Consider the following 24828-nt stretch of genomic DNA (forward strand, 5'->3'; position numbering starts at 1 on the left):
ATTCTGCTGTAAGCAAAAATCTCACACTGACTCTGGATTTCAGTTTGCCTTTCTGTCGGAATAATTAGTAAACAATTCCCTATTGGATAAACTTGTTGCACTCCAAGTAAAATATCACATACTCATAACATAGTAGCAAGTTATTAACATTATCCTAATACAGAATAAATTAGGATTCAGTCTCACTATTCTGTTTATACCTATTTGCATACGTGTAAAAAAGACTTCTTGCAGTTCATACATGGATTTTCTTTTCAACAGCATCAGTTTGTTATGAACGACCTTTGAATAGTTATTTTAAATGGCCCCCTGAAGATACTCATATATGTCTGATGGCAGAGGCAAGTAAATTTGCCACTTTTATCTTCATAAACAAACAAACTCACAGAGAATATATACCATTACTTCTGTATAAAGAAGTAATATGTTGAATTAATTCCTGGTCTTTACTACACTGAACATTTATATTTCTTTTAGCTGTATATTTATGATAAACATGGAGTGCTATGATACAGGATGCTTATTTACAATGCAATTAAATAAGTTCTGCACGGCAAATCAACTATATCTGATCAAATAAAGTTAATTCTTTGTTTTAAAAATCATGGTTATTTTCATGTAATGTTAGTGATCAGTCTGAACCTCAACACAATTAAAGGGGCATGTATAGAACAACCAAGTGGCCAGAACCCTACTTGCCAGCTAAGACTAGGAACTTCGAGTAAGGCTGATCAATATGAAAGTTACTGTTTTTAAGACCTAAATTCTGTCAATACAGAAAATAAATTAAAACTAAGTAATTAAAAGATTAATACATAAAAAGGTTACTATATGACTTAACTACATATAACAGATATATATAGTTTAAAAGAGATTTAATGGACGCCACCTGTGTGTCTCTTTCTGAGATCTCTGGGCTTGAGTTTTATGAAAGCAAGTGCTTTAAATTAACTCTGTGGGTTTGAATGTACACACTTGAAACCTCTCACGACTAAAAATGCAGGTTCATGTGCTCATTTCCTGGTTTAAACTGGGAGGAACTGTACTGCCCATCATTCAGCTTCATTGTAACAGCAACGCAAAACAAGACATACACAAGGAGATAACACAATTTAGTAAAAACTAAATGGCATGAATTTTGACTTATGTCTGTGCTGTGCCACTGCTTCAGACAAGTGACATGTGAACATCCTGCAGTGTCTGCAGCTGGTTTCTGTAAGACATATTTCTGAAGGCACTCAGCAGCAGCTGCCTGCTGTGTTCAGCATGGAACATGTAGAGATCTTCATGTCTTCAGCAACTGGCGACATTTAAAGTGCAGTGACGGATTGTTAGGTCCATCTTCATCTGCGCTTTGTTTTGTTAATTGACACAATTCTTTGTTTTCCTTCTGTCGCTTTGTCTGATGCTTTTTGTAATATTAATGGTGACTTCTTTTGTGGACATTTTCTGTGTGTCCCGTTTACTCTGTGAAAGTTTTAAACAGCACAGTGATTCCACACTGACAGAACAAACAGACATTGATGATTACCTCCTAATTTATGAAAACTGGACTACTTAATATACAGAAAGACTCCAGCATTCTTCACACAGTGCTGTGATATGGAGCAACTTTCTCATTCAGCATGGACGCAAGCTTTTATAACTGCTATAAAGGCAGTGGACACTAGTTGGCTTTGGATCAACCCTCTTGGCTATCATTAGCACCTCTGCACATACGTATTCTAAAAGTGGAGCAAATAGATCTGGTTTCAGTCCAGAAGTGGAAATTAGAAGTTCCTTTTGATGTCACTGGGAGTTGAGTGTGATCAGCCTGAGACAGAATTTTCTCTATTTTACATTTCTTAAGTGAAAATACAGTTTCAAAATAACACTTAGTTCTGTCTGCATATAGGGTACAAATACAGTATTTACCTTTCAGAGATTCATCAGATTATTTCCAAATATTAAAAAAAGTCATTCCATCTAAGGCGTGCAAGTGGATCCCTAATTTAAATTTATCCTTCTCCGTCGCCCAATCTGTCTGCTTATTGCCATAAGCTGCACATATAGTGCCTAGTAAACAGGATAGGTCTGGCAAAGGACACTCAAAACCGGGCTGACAGAGACACAGAGCTGAGTTAGGTGGATTTGATTATTACATTTGCAGTGTTTCATGAAACAATTAGTAATTGTAAAGAATGCCAGGTAAATAAGGCATCATTTACATGGTAATAGTGCCAGGTTATAAACTGATAAACTTCCACTGATGTGAGTGAAAACTACATATTTATCTGAGAGCAAAAACTGCTCTTTATTTGCTGCTGTGTATTACTGCAACTTTTTGCAGCCTGAATACAGCTGCTCCCTTGCTATCTGCTCCCCCAGTGCTCCTGTTCACACAAGGACTCTCGAAAGGCTACACACATCATGAAAATCAAACCAAGTCATTGTCAGTCAGTGACATAATCTGGATACCACCTTTGCTTTCAGGGTGCTTGACCATTATATTGTCGTCACTGGTATTACAACTTCTTTCAGCAGCAGCATATTTTATTTCCAACTATGCCATGCAGCACTACAGTCTCGGGGAAGAGTGGCTGGAAAGCTGCCTGGCAGAAAAGGACATTGGAGTGTTGGTCAACAGCCAGCTGAACATGAGCCAGCAGTGTGCCCAGGTGGTCGAGAAGGCCAACAGCATCCTGGTTTGTATCAGAAAGAGTGGCCAGCAGGACTAGGGAAGTGATTGTCCACCTGTGCTCAGCAGTGGTGAGGGTGCATCTCAAATCCTGTGTTCAGTTTTGGGCCCCTCACTACAAGAGACACTGAGGTGCTGTAGAGAGTGCAGAGAAGGGCAACAGAGCTGGTGAGGGGTCTGGAGCACAAGTCTCATGAGGAGCAGCTGAGGGAACTGGGGCTGTTCAGCCTGGAGAAAAGGAGGCTGAGGGGAGACCTTATTGCTGTCTACAGCTACCTGAAAGGAGGTTGTAGCATGGAAGGGGTTGGTCTTTTCTCCCAAGTAGCAACTGATAGGATGAGATGAAATGGCCTCAAGTTGTGCCATGGAAGGTTCAGATTGGATAGTAGGAAAAATTTCTTCACTGAAAGGGTTGTGAAGCAGTCGAGCAGACTGCCCAGGGAAGTGGCTGAGTCACCATCCCTGGAGGTGTTTAAAAGATTTATATATGAGGTTCTTAGGGACGTGGTTTAGTGGCAGTGTTGGGTTAGTGGCTGGATTCAATGATCTAGATGGTCTTTTCCAACCAAAATGATCCTATGATTCTATGACCCCCACAAGAGGATACTAAAATTTCCCAGATGCAGCCTGTGTCAAACCCTTTCTCTTCCCTTTTGACACCATTAACTGTGCCATGTCATGTAACCAATGGTACAGGTAAGGCAGTAGGATCCTTTAGACTCTGAAGTTTAGAGCTTGATGCCTGAGAATAGAACAAGAAACAAAGATGTAAAGCAGTTTACCCCCTGCTGCCTCACAGACCAATGGCAAAACCCTGAGAACACTGGGTGTTGCATCTCATTCTATTCTGCAACATGTAGAAGTAAAAGAACTGTAGTCAATATGAATATCCAGATGAATAAAATGGGCACTGGCAAACCAGAGCTGGACCCTAACTTAGATAGTATACTTTCCTTGTAGGAAAATAAATTTATTTTTTGACTATAAGAAGTCCAGACAAATTAAACTTCCTTTCTTAGAAACCTGTATTATATATGTAAAATAATGTAGATGCCCTACTTATCATCAGAAATTTTCTTTGCAGTGGGTTGCAACAGTACAGATATGTATTACTGAATGTATCTTAGCTACTAAAAGGGCAGGAAGGGCCATAGGGCCCCATGTCAGGAACCCACACTTCACTGAGAAGTCCCATTACAGTCAACACTCACATTATTAATATGTTGTGGGAATTTGCCCATAGTTCCTAGTAAGTCTAAATACAGAAGTAATTTTCCAATCACTTACAAAATTAGGCAATTTTCTTCAATGATATGTCAAGTGTACACTATAATTCTCAAGTATGGCCAAGTCATTTTCAAATTGAGTTAATAATTAAGTTAGTTCTGTTCAACCATATCCAATCTGACCAACTCATTTTTCGCTGTGGGATACTGGCTATGACAAGCATTTATGTTTTTCATTTACAGCAAATCCATGGCTCTAGATATCATGCTCCTGTAGAATGTCCCTATACATCTGGGGCTCCAGTATCTCATGGAAGGATACAGCAGGATCGAGGTCACTGGGGAATATTTCTGTACTACAGCAGTACAGAAGATAATACAGTGAAAGTATAAAATAAATACATGTATCAACATGTTGTTTGGAGGCAAATGCAAGGTGAAGTTCAATCAAATTCCCTTTTTCATTTGCTCAGTCCTCCTGGGTTTAAATTTGCCTCCTTTAAGGACCTGGCTCCCAAAAGGGGACAGCTTCTTATGGGGTGGGTGTAGTAGTTCCACCACACACCATGCTGAGAGGTTTTCCTATCTGAGAAACTGAGGAAGCACTAAAAAGACATAGGGTTTCAGTTATTTTAATCTGCAGCAGCTCAGCAGCTGCTACACAAACAGGGCAGTATATGGAAACCTGTGGGACACAGGCAGGTAGGCAACTATGACAGAAGGAGTTTGGGCTTTGGTCTAGCCCCAAAGCCTTGGATGTTTGTACGTTATTGCTACGCTGGATGATCCTTCTGCAACGTACACAGTAGGTGAAGGGGAGAAGCGGGGAGGGTCTGATCCAAAGCCTACTGAAGGTATTGAAAAGACTCCCATTGACTTTTTCAGACTTCACATCCAGCCCTGATTGAACCAGAGTTTGTGCAGTGCACACAATTTAAGAAAAGCAGCAATTAAGGAAAAACACATTCCATTTCCGTTAATTAACTTAAACGGTTTGTACAATTCATGCCACAGCTGGACTGAGCTGACAAAAAATAAGTGTAGGGGTTTTTTTCCTGTAACAAATCTATGTGTTACTCTGATTGCTGAATAAAACATCAATTTGTGGCTATTCAGGCCTGAAGCACTGTCAGAGGTGCTGGGCTCAATCATATTGTGGCTGCGGTGAAGCCATTTTTCCTTATCCCAACACATTAAATACAGTTTGGCTGCAGCGAGAAAGATTGTCACAAAAATAAGTTTGGTCTAGTTGAAGCTAGTGCTGAGCATTGGGGAACATAATTATGCTCTTACCTCTGCTGTCCTGAAGCCATTCTGTCTCTGTGTTGTAGCTCCTGTGCCATGGACCATGGGGGTTGCACACTGAGGAGCACTGTTGTTCCTCTTCTCAGTGCTCAGCGTTCCCGCTGTGGCTGATGCTGCAGTTACACCTGTCTGAGCTGATTTTCCATCCTCCAGAACACCTAGCAGTGACACATGAAATTGGGCAATTAATACTGCAGGGAAGTTTATAATGGCAGCTCTGTCTTCCCTTTATTTCTCCACTTTTTTGATAGCACGAGTCATGGAAAGTGCTGTACGATACTTCAGTGAGAACACCCCACCTGCTTTTGTCACCTTTATCGTCACACTTCACATTATTTGGCCTTTTTCCTATAGCCTATTGCTCTTAGAAACACTGACTCAGAAAACATATAAAACCGGTTAATGAGTGCAGCATATCAGTGGCCTTTTGGTCACCTGCAGATCTCCACTGGCTTCTCCACACAGCTGCTGGCTTGATAGAGGATTTAACTAAGGACCCAAAGGGGCTTCTCTTAAATCTGTCTCAGTTCTGGTAAATGAAGGGGTTAGATGTGAGCCTGACAGATGAGACTGGTATGAATGGAGAGATTGCTCTATTTATGTCCTTAAACATTTTTTTTTAATCTGAAGTTGAGGAAAGAAATTAAGGAAAAATATATTTAATACTGTTTTGATTGTCAGAAATCGAATAAATTACTAATTTGCTTTCTGCTCAGCTGTGTGAATGAGTCATGTGTTGTACAATATGAATTGCATTCACAAAAGTCAGTTGTCATTTATGGCAAGTACAGAGCACTAAACATCTGGTTGCAATACTAGGTCTCAAATAAAAACACAAAGAGCTAGTGGGATGCATGACTATAACACTCAATTTTATTTTTTGCAAAGCTCATTTGTAAAAAGCTTTATGTTCAAATAGAAAAAAAAATTCACTAACTGGCAATGCAGGTATCAAAACTGGAGGAAGAAGCAAGGAGTCCCAGTTACTAAGGGAAAAATAAATATGAGGGAAAGCAATGACAATTTATTGTTACTTGAAGTGTGCATTGTGTCATCAAAACCTTCTGCTATGAACTGGGTGGAAATTCAAGCACAGTATTAGGGGTATTAAAAGAGACACAATGTCTGGAATTCTGTTCCACATATCTGTAAAAAAAGCTGCTTTATCAGTAGAAAGCAACATCAGTAGCAGCTTGCAAAGGCAATGACTGAAATAAAATAAAGTCTTGATATTGAAAATATCTAAAGCTGTGTAATACTTAAAACATCTGAACACAAAACTAGTCAGTGCATTTCCCTGAGCAGTCAGAAGATGGTGTTAGAGTTTTCCTAAGAGAGTTTAACCTGGAGTGGTGGTCACTAAGAATAGTGCTAAATCATCTGATTTTTGATAGAAAAAACTTGAGTTGGAAGTTGAAAAAATTACATTATAGTTTATTTTAAAAATATTTGTCTTTGGAAGTTTCCTCTTCTGCTAGATATAAAACCTAATGTCATTCTCTGATCTAAATCTATGGCCAACTTCCCGTAAGACAAGAGTAAACCTCACCTCTTCTGCATCTCCCAAAAGTCCATACTTACTTCTGGTTTTGGTCTTACCTCTTCCTGCCGCTCTGTCGTGGAAGATGTGAGGCAGAAAAATGACTTGGTGCAGAACAGTAAGTGGCACAGACTGGTATAATGGATAAAATAAATTGTCAGGACGGGAGTGGGAGAGGCAATTAGGCATGTGTGAGTCAGGAGTCAGGCCGCGGTGTACTGCTTCACCTTGCAGCGGAGCTGTGGGAACAGGCTTGAGCACAGCTTTGAACAGGCAAAACGCCCTAGGCATTACATACTAATTCCATTAATTGAATCTTGGATGTTTCAAACACATACAAATTGTGAATTTTTCCTTCTGTGGAGTCATCCTACTAAATTACTTTCCATCATGTGTGCCTTTGGCCATCTGGCCTCTAAGTAAGTTGTCTGGAGAAGCAGCTGTCAGCAGAAAACCCACTTTGTTCAAGGACAATTGTTCATGTATCAGATTGTGTTGCATCTTTTGCTCTCTCACAGAACAATTTTTTCTTACATCAGTTCATTTCTGGAGGATGATGGAAAATCTCAGTCCTGAAAATGGTATATTTGGGTCAGGTTTTTGTTCTGTTAGTTTGCAGCCCAAGCATCCTTGTTGCATCCTGCTTTGCAGGGCTGAGACATTTTTCTGCAATACTTGTCAGAAATGAACCAGATATCAGCACCTGAGCCTTCTGCTGTCACTCCCACTAGTTTTACAGGTGACCTAGTGGTCACCAATACTAGCTTATCCTAGCAGTCCAAAAAGCTTTTTTATTTTATTCTGAAATGTGTTGGCACTTCTGAAGTTAAGACACTTTTAGATTTCTTTTTCATTGGCAAACAAGTGATTTAGAGAGTAAGCAACAGCTTAAAGGCTTCAGTGACTTGCTCTTTATGTATGAGCACTGAGCAGAAATTACAGTGAGAATGCCCGAGCAGTGTAAGTAAGAGCACAACATTTGTTGGCAATTCATAAAGTTACAGCTATTTTATAGACTAGAAATATAACATAAAATGCTGATTGCAAAACAGATGATGTTAAAGAAAATATTAGGAACACATGACTGCTTTTTAAATAGCAAATATTTTTGCATTGCTGTTTGGGGTTTGCCATAGTACACAAAAATGGAAAAGTTAACTTTCTTCTTCTGTACAATCTAGAATGTGCAAGCTAGCAGGGGGGTAATGCTCAGGGTCTTGCCTCGATGTCATTTAAACCAAACTAACTTTAGAGTCATTTATGTTATCCCCACAGCATGGGTTTGGTAAATAGCCTCCTTGGTCTTTCATTGTAGAGCTTCAGTAGAAGTTTAAACAAATGGTTCGGTAATTTAGTGTTCATTCTCATGTTCTCTGCCAGGACAAACCCTGCCAAAGGTCTGTGGGCATCCTGAGGCCAGTGAAGACAGCAGATCACATCACAATGATCTGTCAAATCCATATATTTTATTTTTAAAATAACTGGCAAGCCTGGAGTATTCTTATGGCTCCATTCCTAAAGCTGAGTTTCTGGGTGATCATCAAACCCCCAGTAATGTGGTGGTGACCTTTCCCTCAGGAATGGTAGTCGAGGTTTGGGAGACTGCCAGGCCACTCCCATTATGGGGAGGAATGGATGACAAGGGGCAGGTATTTCATTGCATGTAATCAGGTTTATTTATAAAGAACATGCATGAGTTCTCTCTCAATGGATGTGAGGAGAATACCCAAGCAGCAGCCCCATTACTCTCAAATTCAGGTCTATCGTTCCAGCAACAAACATGCTTCAAAGAATTTGCTGTCCCATGGCAATGCATATTGTCATCTTCCTTTTCATGGGCTTGCTGGGCTGCACAGCCGAGCTTAGTGCTGTCTTTCTTGCCAGCTCAATAGAAATCCTTTAGGCTGCAGTTTGACAAATGCATCTTTCAGCAGCACCAGGGGGAAAAAAAAGGATTATTTTAAACTGAAATCAATCCCCAGACTTTCTTCATCACCCGATGATGCAACCAGTTGGACTGGCACAACATGGGAGGGAGCGCAAGAGTTGAAACAAGCAGCAGAAGGCAGCTCAGGTTGGTGCGTTGTCCCACCAAACCAAACCAAACCCAACCCCACTCATCCAGCTACACTCGTTCTTCCCGTTGAGTTGCGTTGCTGAGCTCCCTGACTCCTCTGGAGACACATTCACATTGTTCCCAACTGCCTCTGTGGCAGGGAACATAGAATTGTTTCACCCGTTTAGCCCAGACTCATTAAGGATTCTCGTTGTGTGTCCCAAAGTCTTCTAAAGAAGTTCCTGGCCCAGAACAAGATGTGATGTGACTGACTGATTACCGATAACTTACAAAGTATGTCTAAAATCTCTTTCACTAAGAAATCTGACTATTTAGACCAAATGATGGCAGTTCGAATAATCTTTTGTTTTGCATATTTTCACATTCAAAATTTGAATATTGAAAAAATAAACTTGCCTGACTTTTTTTTCCACTAAGATGCTGGCATTAAATTACTGCCTTTTGTTCGAAGTTCCAAAAATACAGAAGTTTTGGAAACTTTGGATGTGGATAAAAATCAACAATATTTATTGAATTTTAAAAATCAAACTAAAAGTTGGTCCCTAGGATATCTGGATATGTTTTAGCTGTTCTGTAGTTTTAAAGAAGGGTATTTAAGCACACTTTTACACACATCACTATGTAGTCAACAGAAAAGCTACATATTGTAAAATCAGAGATATCTCCATACAAGACCAGCAAAACAGATCAAATATGTCTGAAATATGTATCCTAGGTAAAGAACAACAGGCATATTAAAGGTGATATAAACTCCTAGAAGAGGACAAAGATAACAGAACATGACAATTGTCACTGGTAACACAAAAATAAAGGCACAGGTATTTTTCAGTAGCTCATATAAGCAGTATAAATAAAATTAACTCTCCAAGAACTGCTGCTACTCATAATTAATAGTTTATTGTAACACTGAATATTCAAACTGACAGTAAGACACCAAGTTTTTCCAGTCTTTCTGGGATAACCTCCTACTCTCTCTGCTGTAAACATAATGAAAAATTCAGTATACCCAAGCAAATATCAATATAAGCTTTTAGAAGGAAGACTTGGAGCACTTCAATGCTTCTGTTACCTTAATTTTCTAAAATTATCTTTATTAATTAACCATAGTTACTATCATTACAATTCCTTGCATTTCATACTATTAAGTCAAATATTAATCACAGATATGACATGATCGTTTTGTAAAGAAAACAGAAGTTTTCTTCATAACAGAATTGTAAGCAGCAAACAGTACTGTTCAAAGGCCTCCTTCGCTTCCTAAATGCCACTTGGAAGTCTGATGCAGATTCACCAATGCCTTCAGAGAAACCCGTCCCTGATGCCCTTCTTCCTCCACTGGCTGTAATTTATGCCCTAACTTCTGTCCCTCAACATCAACCAAGTGTCCTATGATCTTCCTGTCTGCCTCACTTCTCTTCCTGCAGGCTGCACCTCACTTCTTTAAAAGCAAATGTCGCCACATCCCATCTCCTTCCATGTTCTACAAGACCTCTTAATCTGTGCTAGCATGTGCTTTTTTGTCTACAAGCCTAATCATTTTTAAATTGTAATGAGTTTTCAGAAATTCCTAGACAGCAGCATCCTACAACTGTGAAAAATGAAAACAAGACATATAGTACAGATAAGATTCACTTACATATCACCAAAAATTGAATTGCATAATACTAAGGCCACCCCTGCAATGTTTGTGTTCTGTAAGCACTAGATACTTAAAAGTAATTTATTAATACCAAAGTACCTAAGTTCTTAATACCTCAGGCATTTTGTATTTTAGGAGATAAATAATTAAAATTGCACTCCAAAAAGTTGCTCACAGGCTCGCAAGCTTGCATGCATTCGAAGTAATGTATGTTTAAGTCGTCTTTTGTAGCTCTCTAAAACCATTTAAATGGGGAAGAAACAGTTTAAGAAAAAAACTCAATGAATTATTTTAGTAAATAAGAAGTTCATCACAGAGAAATCAAAGGAAATATGGAATGGAGATTTTAGACATGTACTTATGATATCTTCAATTATATCATGACAACACTAGTGAAAAAAAAAAAGCAACCAACCAACCAACAAAAACCAAACCAAACCCCACCAAAAAACCCCATAAACCAACAAACAAACCAACAAACAAACCACAAACAAAACAAACAAGGATAACCAATGCATAGACACTCCCATAGTTATTCATACAGCCTGGTTACACCTAAGGTTTCAAATGATCCTTTATGAGACTCATAAAGAGGAGAGGGTACTTTTAAGATATAACTCTTTCCAACCAGATTTTAGCATGGAAATAAAGAGTACATGAAGAAGGGGGAAAATATATAATTAATTCATATGGTGAAAGTAAAACTGGAGTAAAAAACAAAATAGTGTCATGGATGAACAGCTGGCACAGAGAGACAAGGGAAAAAGGGAGGTCAGTTTTTTGCATGACAAAAGATAAAGATATGGCTTCCCCAAGGCTTTTTGCTGGACCTTATCTCTGTACTAGAAAGCTAATGTGCATTTGCTAAAGATCAAGTATGGGAGAAAGGAACCAGATAGCAACATTTTGGGGTAGCCCTTAACTATCAGGACTACAGGAAACTTTTCAAATCAGAGGCAGCACCGAAGGTGGGTCTCTGGGATCTCATTGCACAGACCTTGTTGACAGAGCAACATCTCAGTAAGATCCAAAACCAAACTGAAATTTCTCTGACTAACAAATATTAGAAGTGCTGCAATAGCTAATACTGGCAAGAAATTCGAGATGGGTATGAAGCCTCGTAGCACAGAGGCAAAATTACTTTTGGCCAAAAGGATCAGACCTTTCCGGAGAAAATCATTGCACATGTGCTTGCCACAACACTCTCCCGCCTGTATTTAAAGCAGCAGGTAGTGGCCAAAACAGGACATGAATTCTGACCCAAACACGCTATAGATCTGACTCAGGGCTGTGGGCCCTGTGCTGTCACGTGCTCTGCTATTGAATAACAAGCACATATTTGTTTGAAGTGAGTAGCTGGTGATTAGTATGCTAAATTTATATCTTTGGAATTTACTACAAACAAACCAGTAAGGTTCAATTTTCTGGTTCAGCAACACCCTTTTTTATTTATCGTGGCTGTTATCTCATGAATAATGCAGACAATGTCGTTTTAGAAAATGCCTGCATAATAAAATACTGCATTGTAAAAACAGACTCTGAGAAAACTCACAGTAAAGACAAATGAACCATGTTAGCACAACATGCAGCTGCTTCCAGAGGAAATATGTATTTGTTACCATCACCTTCTTACTTTTAATGCTAAGTATAGAGAGCACTGAAATACCTGTTTTCTGTACCTGTTTTCCTGAGTTCGTGTTTGAGAAAACAACATAGCTGCAGGCCTGAGTGCTGGTGTGCACTTGAGGGGCAGAAGTAAAAGATAGCATGGATCCCATAAAAAATTAATGGAGTGGAGGTTGTGATAAAAGTTGAAGTCATTTCCTACAAAACAGAAGCCTCAGGGATGAAGCCAGATGCTCAGGAAAGTGCAATAGTTTTTTTTCCTAATGAGGAAGAATTTAGAAACTTTCAGACATAGGAGAGAGTGGGTTTGTAAGGCAGGACGAAGGATCCAGAAGATCTGCAGAGGGAGGACCTGCTGCAGCAGGAAAATATCATCAGAAACAATGTTTTGTATTTATTGAATCAGCAAATACAATAACACAATACATTTACTGCCCAGACATTCAGAGAATCCAGAAGTATTTATCTGAACTCTAATTCAATACAAACTATAGAGGGTGAAGCAAAGCAAAACATGTGTGCTGGTGTGTGGCAGGTGCGGGGATGCTGTGATCCTCCCTCCCCACTGCTCGCCCTAGAGCACCACCAGCCTCTTCATTCTCCATTTAGATGGTATCTGCTTTACTTTCAGGGCTAAGGGAAGTAGGTGATAAGTAAGAGGAAATTCTGTATCTATGCAAGACAAGGGTGCTCAGGTAATAGCTTATAGCAGAAGGCAAATCAGACTCTGAGATCCTGATCTGGCCATGGTTTTGTCACGTTCAGGAGCCTTATGGAATTATGTTATTTTGTAAGATTATGGTATTAAATGTCAAATTCAGTACAAAAAGAACTGGCTCACGATGAATTTGTTTAACGCTTTTAAATGACTTTACGCACATCGGAGACCAAGCACTACATCTTGTGACAGTTTTGGTGGGCAGGTTTGCTCACTGATGGATTTCCTGCCACTTCATTTCTAGAGCATAAAACAAAGAGGAGACCTATAGATTTCTGTATTTCAAAACTTATTTTACCATTGCCAGCTTGAAATGAGTTAAGAGGCTCCTCTTTTTTAGATAAAAGGAATTTCTAAAAGATTTTAAAACTGTAATTTAACATGCACATGCATAAATAAGCATCTGATAAATAGCTCTGAAAGTCTGGCCAGATTTATTACTGTAATATGAAGATTTCTATTAGAGAGCGTTCAAGGATTCTAGCAGACAAATAGAATACAAGAAGGGCAGCATTAAAGCTGCAAACCTTGATATTTCTTACATGGCCTAATTTCCCATGTACAGGCAGATGTTAAATCTTTGTATATTGCTATATTTTAATTTCAAATTATGATATAGTGTCATGATACGACTGTCTTGTAAACAAACTTAACAGTGTTGCACCCACATCTGTGAAGCGAAAGGTGAATATAAAATTTATATTTATTCCAAATAGAAAAAGTGCAGTGCAACACTCTTTAACAATGCATGATCCTGTCAAAGCTCCAGACTAAGGATACTACATGGAAGACAGTCTCCAGAAGCAGAATGAGAAGGAATTGGTCTGACCATGAAGGGAAGATAGAAAAGGTAAACTTGAAAGAATAGTGATCAGGGTGCTAGGGAAGGACGTAATGGCAGACAGACAACAAGGTTTGATGGACAAAGAAACAAATTTTAATAAATGGAATGGGGAAAAAAAGAACTGAATTTTCATTCTATTGTGAAATAAGAAATTTGGAAGACATTGAAAGCTGAGTGCATTTTATGCCCGGGAACATCAACAAGATGGAATGGATTAAGGAACTTAACCAGTGCTAGAAACAGATCACTCATTCCTCCTAAGTGAAAAACTAACATAAAAATAGCAAACTGCTGAAAGGCTTTTCATAGTCCTGCATTTTAGAAGAACAGGCAGAGCAGGGATCTGCTTCTCCACATGCCAAGGTACAGGCTATGTTTCAGTACATTAAAATGACACTCTCCATGCACAATACTTCACACCACTGGTCAGCGCGTTTTCCAAAGGTGCTTGCTTTTGGCTCTGTTCCTGTCTGACGCGTTCATTGAGATCCAAAGAAAGAAGTTCCCATGACAGGAAAGCCCTGTGTGGGAGGGAGAACAAGCGGCAGGCTGCTGGCCCTCTCTCAGCCATCCTTCCCACAGCTGTGCCCACCCTGTGTGAAGACAGGTTCTGAAGAGCGGCTTAGATTTGTAGATGTTCACATGGTCTTTCCTTCTCCTTCAGGACGCGGTAATGAAACATTAAGCTTTAGACTAATTTCCAACACAGAAATGCAAAGTATTATTATCATTCTCATTACCCAGCTAATCATGCATGGAATTTTAAGATGATTAGATAGTATCATTTCAATTAATCATACTGAGGAGCATCAAAAATATTTAGGCAGACTAAACAGAAATCCTCATGAAAAGCATCTAAATGTACATGAAACTTGAGCTGAAATGACTTCAGTTTTTCTCACCAAGGTTCAGCAGCTGGAAACTGAAGCTACAGGTCCCAGGTAAGACATTAGACATGTATTTTAACTAGGAGTGATGAGTTACTGCCCTAATTTACAAAGACTTAGGCAAAGTATTAGCCACTGAAAGGCTGTAAATTAAGTCGGAACGTCCCAAAGGTGTGCTCCGTATGGGAAATAATTCAAGAAAGACTAGTGGACTGTATGGCCAGATGACATTTTCAGCCTTAAAGTCTATGAATATATGAAAGGATACCGTGACTGCAATCATAAAATCCTTTGGCTTAAGGTATCTGTATGCATGTGAAAAAGTTACCACTCACATTTAGTGTTCATCCTAAAATGAGGGCACTAGCTGTGTTAAAACCTAATGTCATCAGCTGTTAACAATCTACTAGATAAATCTATGAGATTTTTTTCGTCTTTTCCACAGACAGTGTAACCGCTCAGAAAGCACTGGGGCACCAGCTTTGTGCAACTGACAGAAATTCATACTTTCAGCACTGCAAGTGCTTGAAACAATTCTGGTGACCCCACTGGGAAATACTAGCAGTTTACGAGAATGACAATTGCAACACGAGGACAATATTCAGATGAAATACACAGAGACAGAAACACAACCATATGCATTGCTAGGAAACTGGTAAAAAAAAATAAAATCAGTCAATCAATAAAGGGATTGGCTGTTTATTTTGTGCTTCAGTAGCTAGCATCCACCTGAACAGACTAGCCTAAATCCATTATCTTCTGGGAGGAACGAGAGGCTCAGCATTACTTCTTTTTCATCAGCTGCTTAAAATATAAGGCTCAGTCAAGCAAACAGCAATGCAGAAACAATCCAGAGGGGCTCGGTGGATTCAGGAAAATTTGAAATGGAAAATCCTGCCTCTCAGCCTACAGCTGCTCGTGCTGATTGATCAGTAGAATGTTGCTCCTCTATCTACCTGTTTGTTTTACTTTTAACCTGTATTTTCCTAAACAGAAAAGGCAATGTAACAATCTAGAGATGGAATTATGCTTGTACTCATCAGATAATAAAATCAGGATAGGAATGCATTATTTATTTACATACAGTAGAGGACCAAGCCACTTGTTTCATTCAAGGCTGCTGCTGAGAAATGCACACAATCACACAGCTTTCGAAATATTCTCTGCGTAATCTAGAAGAGAGCGCTGCTTTATGTGAGCCAAACAAAAAGCCTTACAATAAGCTTGTGGTTTCAGTCATTCATTTGCTGAGTCTTAACTTAGTTCTGTTTTTATTAAGAAATATATTTCTACACCTGACTACAGGTGCAGAAAAGATGGATTTCTGCCACTTAAATGCCGCATTACTGTAATATGTGCTCATTGTGGAAATTTTGGAAATTTTAATCAACGGGCAATAAGGTAAACTGCACTCTGAACTGCGTTTCCTATATGAAATACATTACACCTCTACTTTGAGACTGGCAGGAGTCTTCACTTAAACCTAATTCCATTTTTAAGTGTTAGTTTTGAACTAGACATTCCTAAACTAGAAAATACAGGATTGGAATTGGCCAGAAAGTATAAATTCATTGCTGAGGAAAAGAACAAAGAATTTTTAAATGTCCTGAATCAGGATATAAAGGGAGGGGAAAAAAAAAAAAAAGAAAAAGAAGGAGAGAGAGAACTTTTTCCGCAAGAAGAAGTATTTTGCTGAGCAATTTTGTTCTGAGCATCCTCCGGGCAGGACCCGTCATTGACAAAAAACACGACTCAGGTTTCCTGCTCAGAGCCTTTCAGACAGTGTCCCTCTCTCACCATCCCTCCTCCCCAGCACTGCTGCAGGGGCGGAGGGAACAGCTCTTCACACAGTTAACGACATCGCTTTGACTCTGTAACTAAGGAAATTTTTCTCATGAAGGATTTCAATGGTGCAAGAAGGATTTTTTTTCCACTGGAAAATTGTCCAGAGAGAAGGTTCCAAATCATCTCTCTAGCAAATCATCACTATTGATGCTCAATATCCTGGTATCATGACGGCTAGGAAAGCCTTTTATATAACTCAAGTGTTCATGCACATCGCACTTTTAGTGAATTTACTTTATTTGCAGGTAAATGACTATGTTGGGGCAAACTGTGGGTGATCAGTCCTAGTAGATCTGCTTTAGACTGCAAGAGGGATTTAGCAAGAATGTTGGCCATTAGCTAAACAGGAATTAATTAGAGACCAAGAGAAAAGGTATCATAGTATATTTTTAAAAATGTTTTTACATTATTTTTTCCCAGTTTTTGCCATGATTTGAGAGAATCCCAGAGGGAGAAAGTGCAAGCAAAGAAGAAGTGGGCAGCTGGAGATTCCTGCCCAGCCCCTGCTGTCTCCTCCTGCCGCAGGGACACGGGGCGGCTGCTCCCACCTGAGCCACCAGGACCTTGCAGGAGGCTTCACACAGCACCTGAATGTCACTAACCACCTACCATTAAACGAGACTGAAGTGTTTCAGCAGTTGAGTATAATACATCTAACAAGATAACAAACTGGAGCCTCATAATAGAATAAATTTTCTCATCTGTCAATTATTTATGATACTTTAAAAAATTTTGCTTGCTATAGACTCTTCCTTTTTATATGGCAGTTGATATTTATTAACAAAGTATTAACTTAAAAATACTTTTAGAGATAGTGGAAGGAGGTTGCTTAGTATGCTCTGATAAGCCAAATAAGTATCACTGACATTTATTAACTGAATCAATGTAATGAAATAAATACAACACCCACAAAGCATATGATTACACAGAATGGCCATAGTGCAAAAACAGCGGCAGCAACAGTCCCATCCAAATTAATGACAACCCCTACACATTATTTCAAACAACATTCACATCCGTAACAATCCTTCTCTTATTGCAAAAAGCTTAAGCACGGGTGGTCTCCATATCAACAGGACTTATCCATGCTTGAAAATAAGGGGATGTTTAGTTTTGGGGGGTGCGATGGAAGGACGAGATGACTCAGAGATATAAAATGAAAATGCCAAAGTTCTCTGACAATATGTTGAAATATTTTGTTGCTTCCAATCGGTATTTCAGCTTCTGTTCTCAAATGACATCTGTACCTATGTGAAATTAAGACAGTATTAAACTATCAAGTAACAGCAAAGGTGAAAATGTACAGAGAGTGAGAATTAACAGCTATAGTTGGGCTGAAAAAATGTGGTTATTACAAGAAGATATATTTATTGGCTGAGTCTAATTTTCCCAATAATTTTAATGCTGTCTTGTAGTGGAATAAATACTGTTTTAGGCCAATACTGGAATCTTTGATTAGTTTCTAACCCAAGTATATGTATTGAATGAAGAATTGCACTCCTGAGTAGTTTCAAGTCAGTGGGTTGACAGCCATTGTTTGTTACAGAGATTATCCATTTAATTGTGTTGTTTTCCTCTACTACTACCTAAGGTCCTTTATAATTCCCTAATCTATAGGCTGATGCAGAAATGTCATTTTTTACAGGCAAAAAAGTTTATTTTTCTATTTCTGAGGGAGCCATACAGCTAGGCGGTGCATCCATGTTATTTCCCTTCTATCCTGCACCCCTCTTCCACAGACGTGCTGGGAAAAGTTTGAGTGGAAGTCCCTGTAGCATTTGGGAACGGTGAGCTCTTCTGAAGCTGCAAGGTCTCTGGGCTTTTCCATTGCTTTGGTACTGAGCTTGTACCTGCAAGTACTGACAGCAAGGTTTGCTGTTTATGTGGTCTTCCAGAGTCACAGAGGAATGGCACAAAACTAGGTGCCATTCAGAAAGAAACCCTTTGAAGAACAGCCCTACCAAATCATGCTTTTAGGAAAGTCATTTTCAGAGGGCTTTGAAGCCAATCATCTTCTTGTGCAGATGGAAGCACCTACACAAACCCACTCTAAAGAGGCACTTTACACATATAAAAAGTCTGTTACCCATCCATATAAATGTTAACACATGAAAAGCTGGTGTACAAAGTTGAGCAGACACACAAGAAGGCTGCTCTCTGAAAGCTAGATGGTAAAAGTCAGATCCAAAAGCTTTTTCTCCCTACTAGAGTATGCTATTTTAGATTTTCTTCCCCTTTTTGTGTGATTTAGAAATGATTCCTCAGTACGACCCTCCATACAGAGTCCAGGCAGAGATCATGTAATTAAAATCCAGAAACAATATTAAAATGGGATCCTTTAGCAAATGCCATGTCATTATATCCAAGGTCTGGACTAAGGCGGAATAGGGAATTACGGTAATACGTCTACAGCACAGGAAAAGGCTGTGTTTATTCACTTTTACTGTAAAGCTGTAATATGGTTATCTCTTTAAAAGATCACATGTCAGAATCACTGCTATAATTGCTTCTTAGATATACCAGATTTTGAACTAACTTGTTAATAAAAGAACAGGAATAAATGGGCATAAGAGCATAAAGCGATACTGTTATACCCACACTACGCACTAGCAAAAGTGATCCCGCTTTGGCTCTTAAATGAAAATCGTGGTTTTTTATTAAATACCTCTCTGCAGTCTGATTTAAGAGAAACCATCTGCTGCACAGAATAAGTTCTTCATTTACAACCTGATGCTTGCTTATTCATTTCTGCGCAGCCCGTAGTGTGGTGTATACCTGGTAAAGGAAAGCGCAGAGGGCTGCGGTGCCAGGCCCGGTTGCCATGGCAACCCGTGCTCCCACAGCCGCGCTCCTTGGCTGCGGCCGCTGCAAAGGATGGAAAAGCGATTTGCAAAAACTTCTCCATGGAAAGTTACCTCTGAAACCCCAGCTCCTGCACCCTGGGTCTCGACCAGAGTCTAACTGCAAAGATGAACCTGGTCTATAAAACTTCACACAGTTGTCACAGGAGAGCAGAGCAGCAGCAGAGCGGGTCATCTAAGCCAAGAATTATCCATCAGTGCTCAACTATATTAAAGACAACTATGCAAGATACTGTTAGCCAGCCAGATTGCTAGATACTGATAAAAATTCTCCTTTATTCCTCTGATTTTCTTTATTTATTTTACAAAGGACTCGATTCTACTCCCACTTCATAGCTGTTTTGCAGATGTCTTTGCTAGGGGATAGAACCGATCCTAAATTGCAGATTTAATTCCTGACAGACTGCTGAGTGCAGGTACATTTGCTGATGCCATGAGCAAGTTTTCCTCCCAAGTGCATCTGGTGAGTGTGGGAAAACTGGATAATGCTTTTCTTTAATATGCTTCAGGAGAAAAGACTTTACTACACAAATAGTGCAAAGTACGAAGAATAAAAAGCAATTGCTTTCAAAGCCTTAGCCAATACTGTGAGTCAGGTAATAATAAAAAATAAACAAATGTTTTATTAGTTGAGTCACTGAACAAATGAGTCCCAAGGCAATCAATATGCAGCCTTTCAGTTCTGATGCAAAATAATTATTTTTTACTTGATTGCTACAACATTTAAAAACTAATTATTTTTATTTGTATTTCAGTAACAATCTCCAGCCAAGACTGGGGCCTTACTGTGCTGATTGCTATTGGTAAACAGTAAGAACAAATCCTGTCCTAAGGAGTTTGCAACCCATGAGCTAAATATGATTGTAAGGTCTCTCTGACCATGAGGTAACATGCTGCTTTATCCACTGTGAGGCACTTTCAAGTATAATAAAAAAATTTTTAAAAAATAATTTAATACAGCAGCTTAGACACTGAAAAGTAGTAATAAGATGAGTTAAAGCCTGCTATAAAACAAAACAAAGTTAATTTTTGTTATATTTGATATTGAATGGGCTTATAAAGCACTTTTACAGTACTGGTTTCTGGTAGGAAATTGTGCATCTTAAGTTACTAGCCTACACACATATATACACACATACATCAACAAGTATATCTACACATATATATCAGCAAGTTATCCCAATACAACATAGCAGGCTATCCAAATGTCTTCCAAAATACTCAACAGATTTTGTGTTAATTCAACCTTTTCCCTGTGATTTACTTGTAATCCATGGTGACTGCCCTGGGGACTCTCCTGCTCCTACAGATTCTTACTTCCCCAGAAAGTCATTACTTGTGCTAACACTTCCAATTAGCTGAATCAGTCCCCCAAAAAGGGAAGGCAATTTGTGCAAAGGACTGCAAAGATCAAGGAACGGTTACTAGTCAGAAATGTAGGCTATTATTTTCCCCAGCTATAGCTAATGCAATAGCTGAATCCTGTGAAAAGTTCTCCGCTGACATAGCAATAGATGTTCTTAAGAGAAACTGCTCTATTGTATGGGCTCACCATGAGTCTTTCCTTTTTTTGTCCTTCCTGGAAGCCACTCACCCTATGAACAGCATGTACGCTTATCTTCTAGAAGATGTCTTTCAATTTCACCACCTGCTGTGCTTCATTAAGTTATTTGTTACTTTTCTACCCCTCTTCAGCTGTATCAATTTGCCCTGTTTGCCATTGTCAAAGCCTCAGCAGCGTACCGCAACAAGTTCCTACCAGCTATAGTCATGGCCCTTAATGACTTGTCATGAACCTAGGAACAGTTGTCTGTCTTATTTTAGCTATATTATAACAACTTGTAATTTCCTGTATGTTTTCTTGTAAAAAATAGGGAGATTGAAATATACTTTATTAAAATTGATGTATTTTTAAGAATGTAGGGAAGTGAACAAATATTCTAAAAAGGAATTGGTTGAAATAGGAATAAAGGAAAAGCAAAGGTAAAATTAAAAAAACTCATTGCTTCTTTTTTGATTTAATAATATTTTAGCCTTGAAAATGATTTAGTAAAGATACAAGCATTTGGCTATGCAAATACATATAGTTCAAGTGAGAGCAGACACAGAAAGCTAAATATGCTGACTGACAGAAAGAGATGGATATAATGATATATTGAGGTGGGATGAGATAACTAAGATTAATACATTTTCCTCATTGATATGCTTGCTGATCCTGCAGACTATCCCTGAGTGATTGACCTCTCTCTCCATTTTGATCAATGTCTAGTGGTGTTTTTTCCACTTAATTGAAACACGTTGACAATCACAAACACTTTTTACTGCCTTTGGCATTTTTTCTGAAATCTTTCCTTCATCCTGCCTCCAATTGTCTCCCTTTACAGAATTTCTCTAATGTATTCCAAGTGAAAAATGACAAAGAACAACTTCATCCTCTTATCCCCAGCACCGCTGGCTGGTTCCCCCTTCCCCAGCTGCTTCCTCCCTTTCTATGTCCCAGTTACAGAAATTTACTACCTCCACTTAGGCGAACCTCACATACCATCTCCTCATCTCCCCCATTCTGCACTTATCCCCCCCTTCACTCTTCACTTTTGTCTCTCACTCTTGGTTAGTTTTCAGTTCTCACAATAAAGGCATGTTTTCCTCTTCAGGTCTTAAACCCATGCTTGACCTCATTTTCCCCTCTGATTGCTGCTTCCTCTCCCTTTCATCTGTAAATTCACTGGAGTACCTCTCTTTATTCCTTTCCTACCTCTGGCCTTACCCTACAACAGATCTCAGTGACTTACTTTATGATTTTCAAGGGACTGATCAGGACCAGTGTGGTGGATTCCTCAGGTTCCTTAAGCTGCTGCCACCATGGCTGTGTTGAAGGATTTATCTCACTCTTCCTGAAGCCCTACTAACCCTTACTTTGTTCCTACGAGTCTGTACTCTTCCTCTACAATATCTTCTGCAAGATTTTCTTGTAAACAGTTTCTCTTACCCTAATGAGTCTCTATTGGACTTGAGTGTTGTTCTCCTTATCTCTGGTTTTCTTATCTGTAAACACAAAGTCAGTTATCACATGTTTCTAGGAAGAATACTTACTGATCTACCTCTTTACCACCTCCTATTCAATATCAACTCTTGGACTATCTGGCTTCTGTTTATGATGTTCAGGCACCAACTCAAAGTAAACATGGTTAAGATAATGCTGAGCCTGGGTACAGAGCTAATGCTCACTGTGTTTAGCCTTCATTGCTGGAGATAAGACTCTCACCTGTGATTCAGCCGTTCCACCCAGTATCATCTTGAACCTCTTTAAATTCCTTATATAGTCTTCTTTAATACAGCATTTCATATATCAACTTGCCTTCAAATTCTCATAGTTTCGCATGTGATTATTATGAAGTCTTTCTTTAGCTTTCAGGAATACAACACAACCCTTTATGACTTCTCCCTCCCTGTCATATTTCAATCAGCATGGAGTCATCATCTCCCTGTTCCAGTTGGACAGTGATGCCCACCTTTGTGAATTTTCACTCCTGCACTTCCATGATTTCTTCCTGGTTCTTTGTAGCTCTCTATCAAAGCCTGCAAAGCTGCTTCTTTTCCTCCGAAGCTGCCTATAGGCATTTACTTGCCTCTTGAGCAAATTGTAATCTATCTGGGGCAGTGACCATTTTCATGTTATGTTTGTACAACATGCAGCACGACGAATTTCTGGACTGAGGCTGAGACTTCTAGATACCACTGTAAAACATAGTATTTCTGAAAACATTTAAACCCAACATGATAGCAGAGCTCCTCATTCTCTTCCCTATCTCTGTCCCTACTGTAATACCTCAGGTGCACAACTACTAGTGTGCCACACTAGCAAGAGCTGGGAAATTCAAACTTGCAGATTAGCTCCTGTGCAACCCACCATCTGATCAGTTTTCTGTGTAGCATCCTAAGCTGAGGTAGTGTGGAAGAAGGCTGGCATATCATATCACAACCTCTTTGTTATTTTAAAACTACTTCCTAAATTCCTTGTTTTGGGGAAAAAAAAAAAAAAAAGGAAAAAAAAAGAAAGGGAAAAAAAAAAAGAAAAAAAGCAGCCATGTCCATGTATTCCACAAGCAAGAGCCTCAAAGACCAACCTCTCTTCCCTTCTGCTGACATCGTTACATAGTTGATGACATTTATATGCGCTCTCTCGTAACCGAGCACCACCGTGAGAAGGTCTCTCGGTACCGAACAAGCTCTGTGGGAGGAAAGCCCAAGGCGCGGGTGGTCGGTCCCGGCGCGTTGCTCGGGAGTTGCGGGGCCGCAGGGAACAGCGGATGCTCCGGACGCACCGGCTGCCGGGGCGAACCCGCCGTGTTTTCAAGCACAGACTTTGGCGTCTGCATTTCGTGGCATGGGTAGAAAAATACGTTCGAAAAGCAGGTAACGCGGATAGATAGGCGGATATACACACCCATACACACTACATATATATATGTGTATGACAGTCTCTTCCCTTGCCCGCCGGCCGGCCCGCGGTGCCCACCGCGGCGGGTCCCCACTCACCGGGGTGCGGGGCGCCCGGCTCCCGGCCGCCGGCCTCGGCGCTGCCGCCCTCCTGCGGCGGGCTCTCGGAGTCCGTGTTGGTCAGCCAGGTGGACTCAGTCTCTCGCGTCCAGCTCTCGTAGTAGCGGGGCTCGATAGCGTCGGCCCGGCTGCCCCCGCAGCCCATGGCGGCTCCCGCTCGCTGCCGCTGCCGCCCGTGCACGGTTCCGCCGCCGGGCACGGCTGCCCCTCCACCCCAGCTCACGCCCTCAGCCCCATCCTCGCTCTCCCAGCTCTCCTCGGCTTCGCTCGCCCTTCTCCCCCTCTTCTGCGGCTTTATCATCTCCACTAGCGCCCCCCTCCTAGCTGTCCCCTCCCCTTCTCCTCCCGTTACCCCCTTCGCACCCTTTTTGCTTTTCTCTTCTCTCCACCCCACCGCCTCCCAGCCCGTCCCCGCTCTCTCCCCATCCCCGGCTCCGCGGAGCCCCCCGGTCGTGGGGCATCGCTGCCCCCGCTGGGGCGCTGGCTCTGCCCTGCAGAGCCCCCCACTCCGCGCTGGCGGGGACAGCCGGAGCTGACCCACGCGTCGGGCTGGCCGGCTTTCCCTTTCCCCTGGGTTAGAGATTTAGACGTATAGGATTTAGACATTTTTGCTATAGGTAACATTGCCTAGCAGTCCTCCTGGCCTGGTTTTGCACCCCATTTATGTATCCTGACTGGGCCTTGCACCCCATTTTGTAATGCTATCTGCCACTTCCTTGATATAGCCTGGAGAGCCTTGCTTCCATCCTTAGCATTGGCTGATTTGCTGCTGTAAATTGGGAAATGAAGATGCAATACCGAGTGCCCAACTCCAGAGGAACTTGCGTTCTTTCCTCTGGGATATACACTTTGGGAAGCAACCAGGAGCATGAGGTTCCTGCAAAACAGACTATAATTTATGCTATTGTGGGTAATGTAAATGACAAACACAGAGATTTGACACTGTTTTGAGTCAAATTGATGGTGGTTGTAGTTTGTATTGCAACAGCTGCTTCTCAAGGCCCTTGTCAGGGCTGGAGCAAG

General features: G+C 40.3%; 1 protein-coding gene across 1 annotated transcript; it reads right to left on the bottom strand.

The window, feature by feature from the left end:
- Nucleotides 1-1362: 1362 nt before the first annotated feature.
- BAALC (BAALC binder of MAP3K1 and KLF4) lies at nt 1363-23950 on the bottom strand (the record flags this gene model as incomplete). The annotated part of the gene is made up of 3 exons (XM_080340117.1): nt 1363-1467; nt 5197-5366; nt 23785-23950. 3 exons carry the CDS (start codon nt 23948-23950, stop codon nt 1363-1365), a joined length of 441 nt encoding a protein of 146 aa, XP_080196243.1.
- Nucleotides 23951-24828: the final 878 nt, after the last annotated feature.

This window comes from Nesoenas mayeri (assembly GCF_963082525.1).
Source record: "Nesoenas mayeri genome assembly, chromosome: 2".
NCBI lineage: Eukaryota > Metazoa > Chordata > Aves > Columbiformes > Columbidae > Nesoenas > Nesoenas mayeri.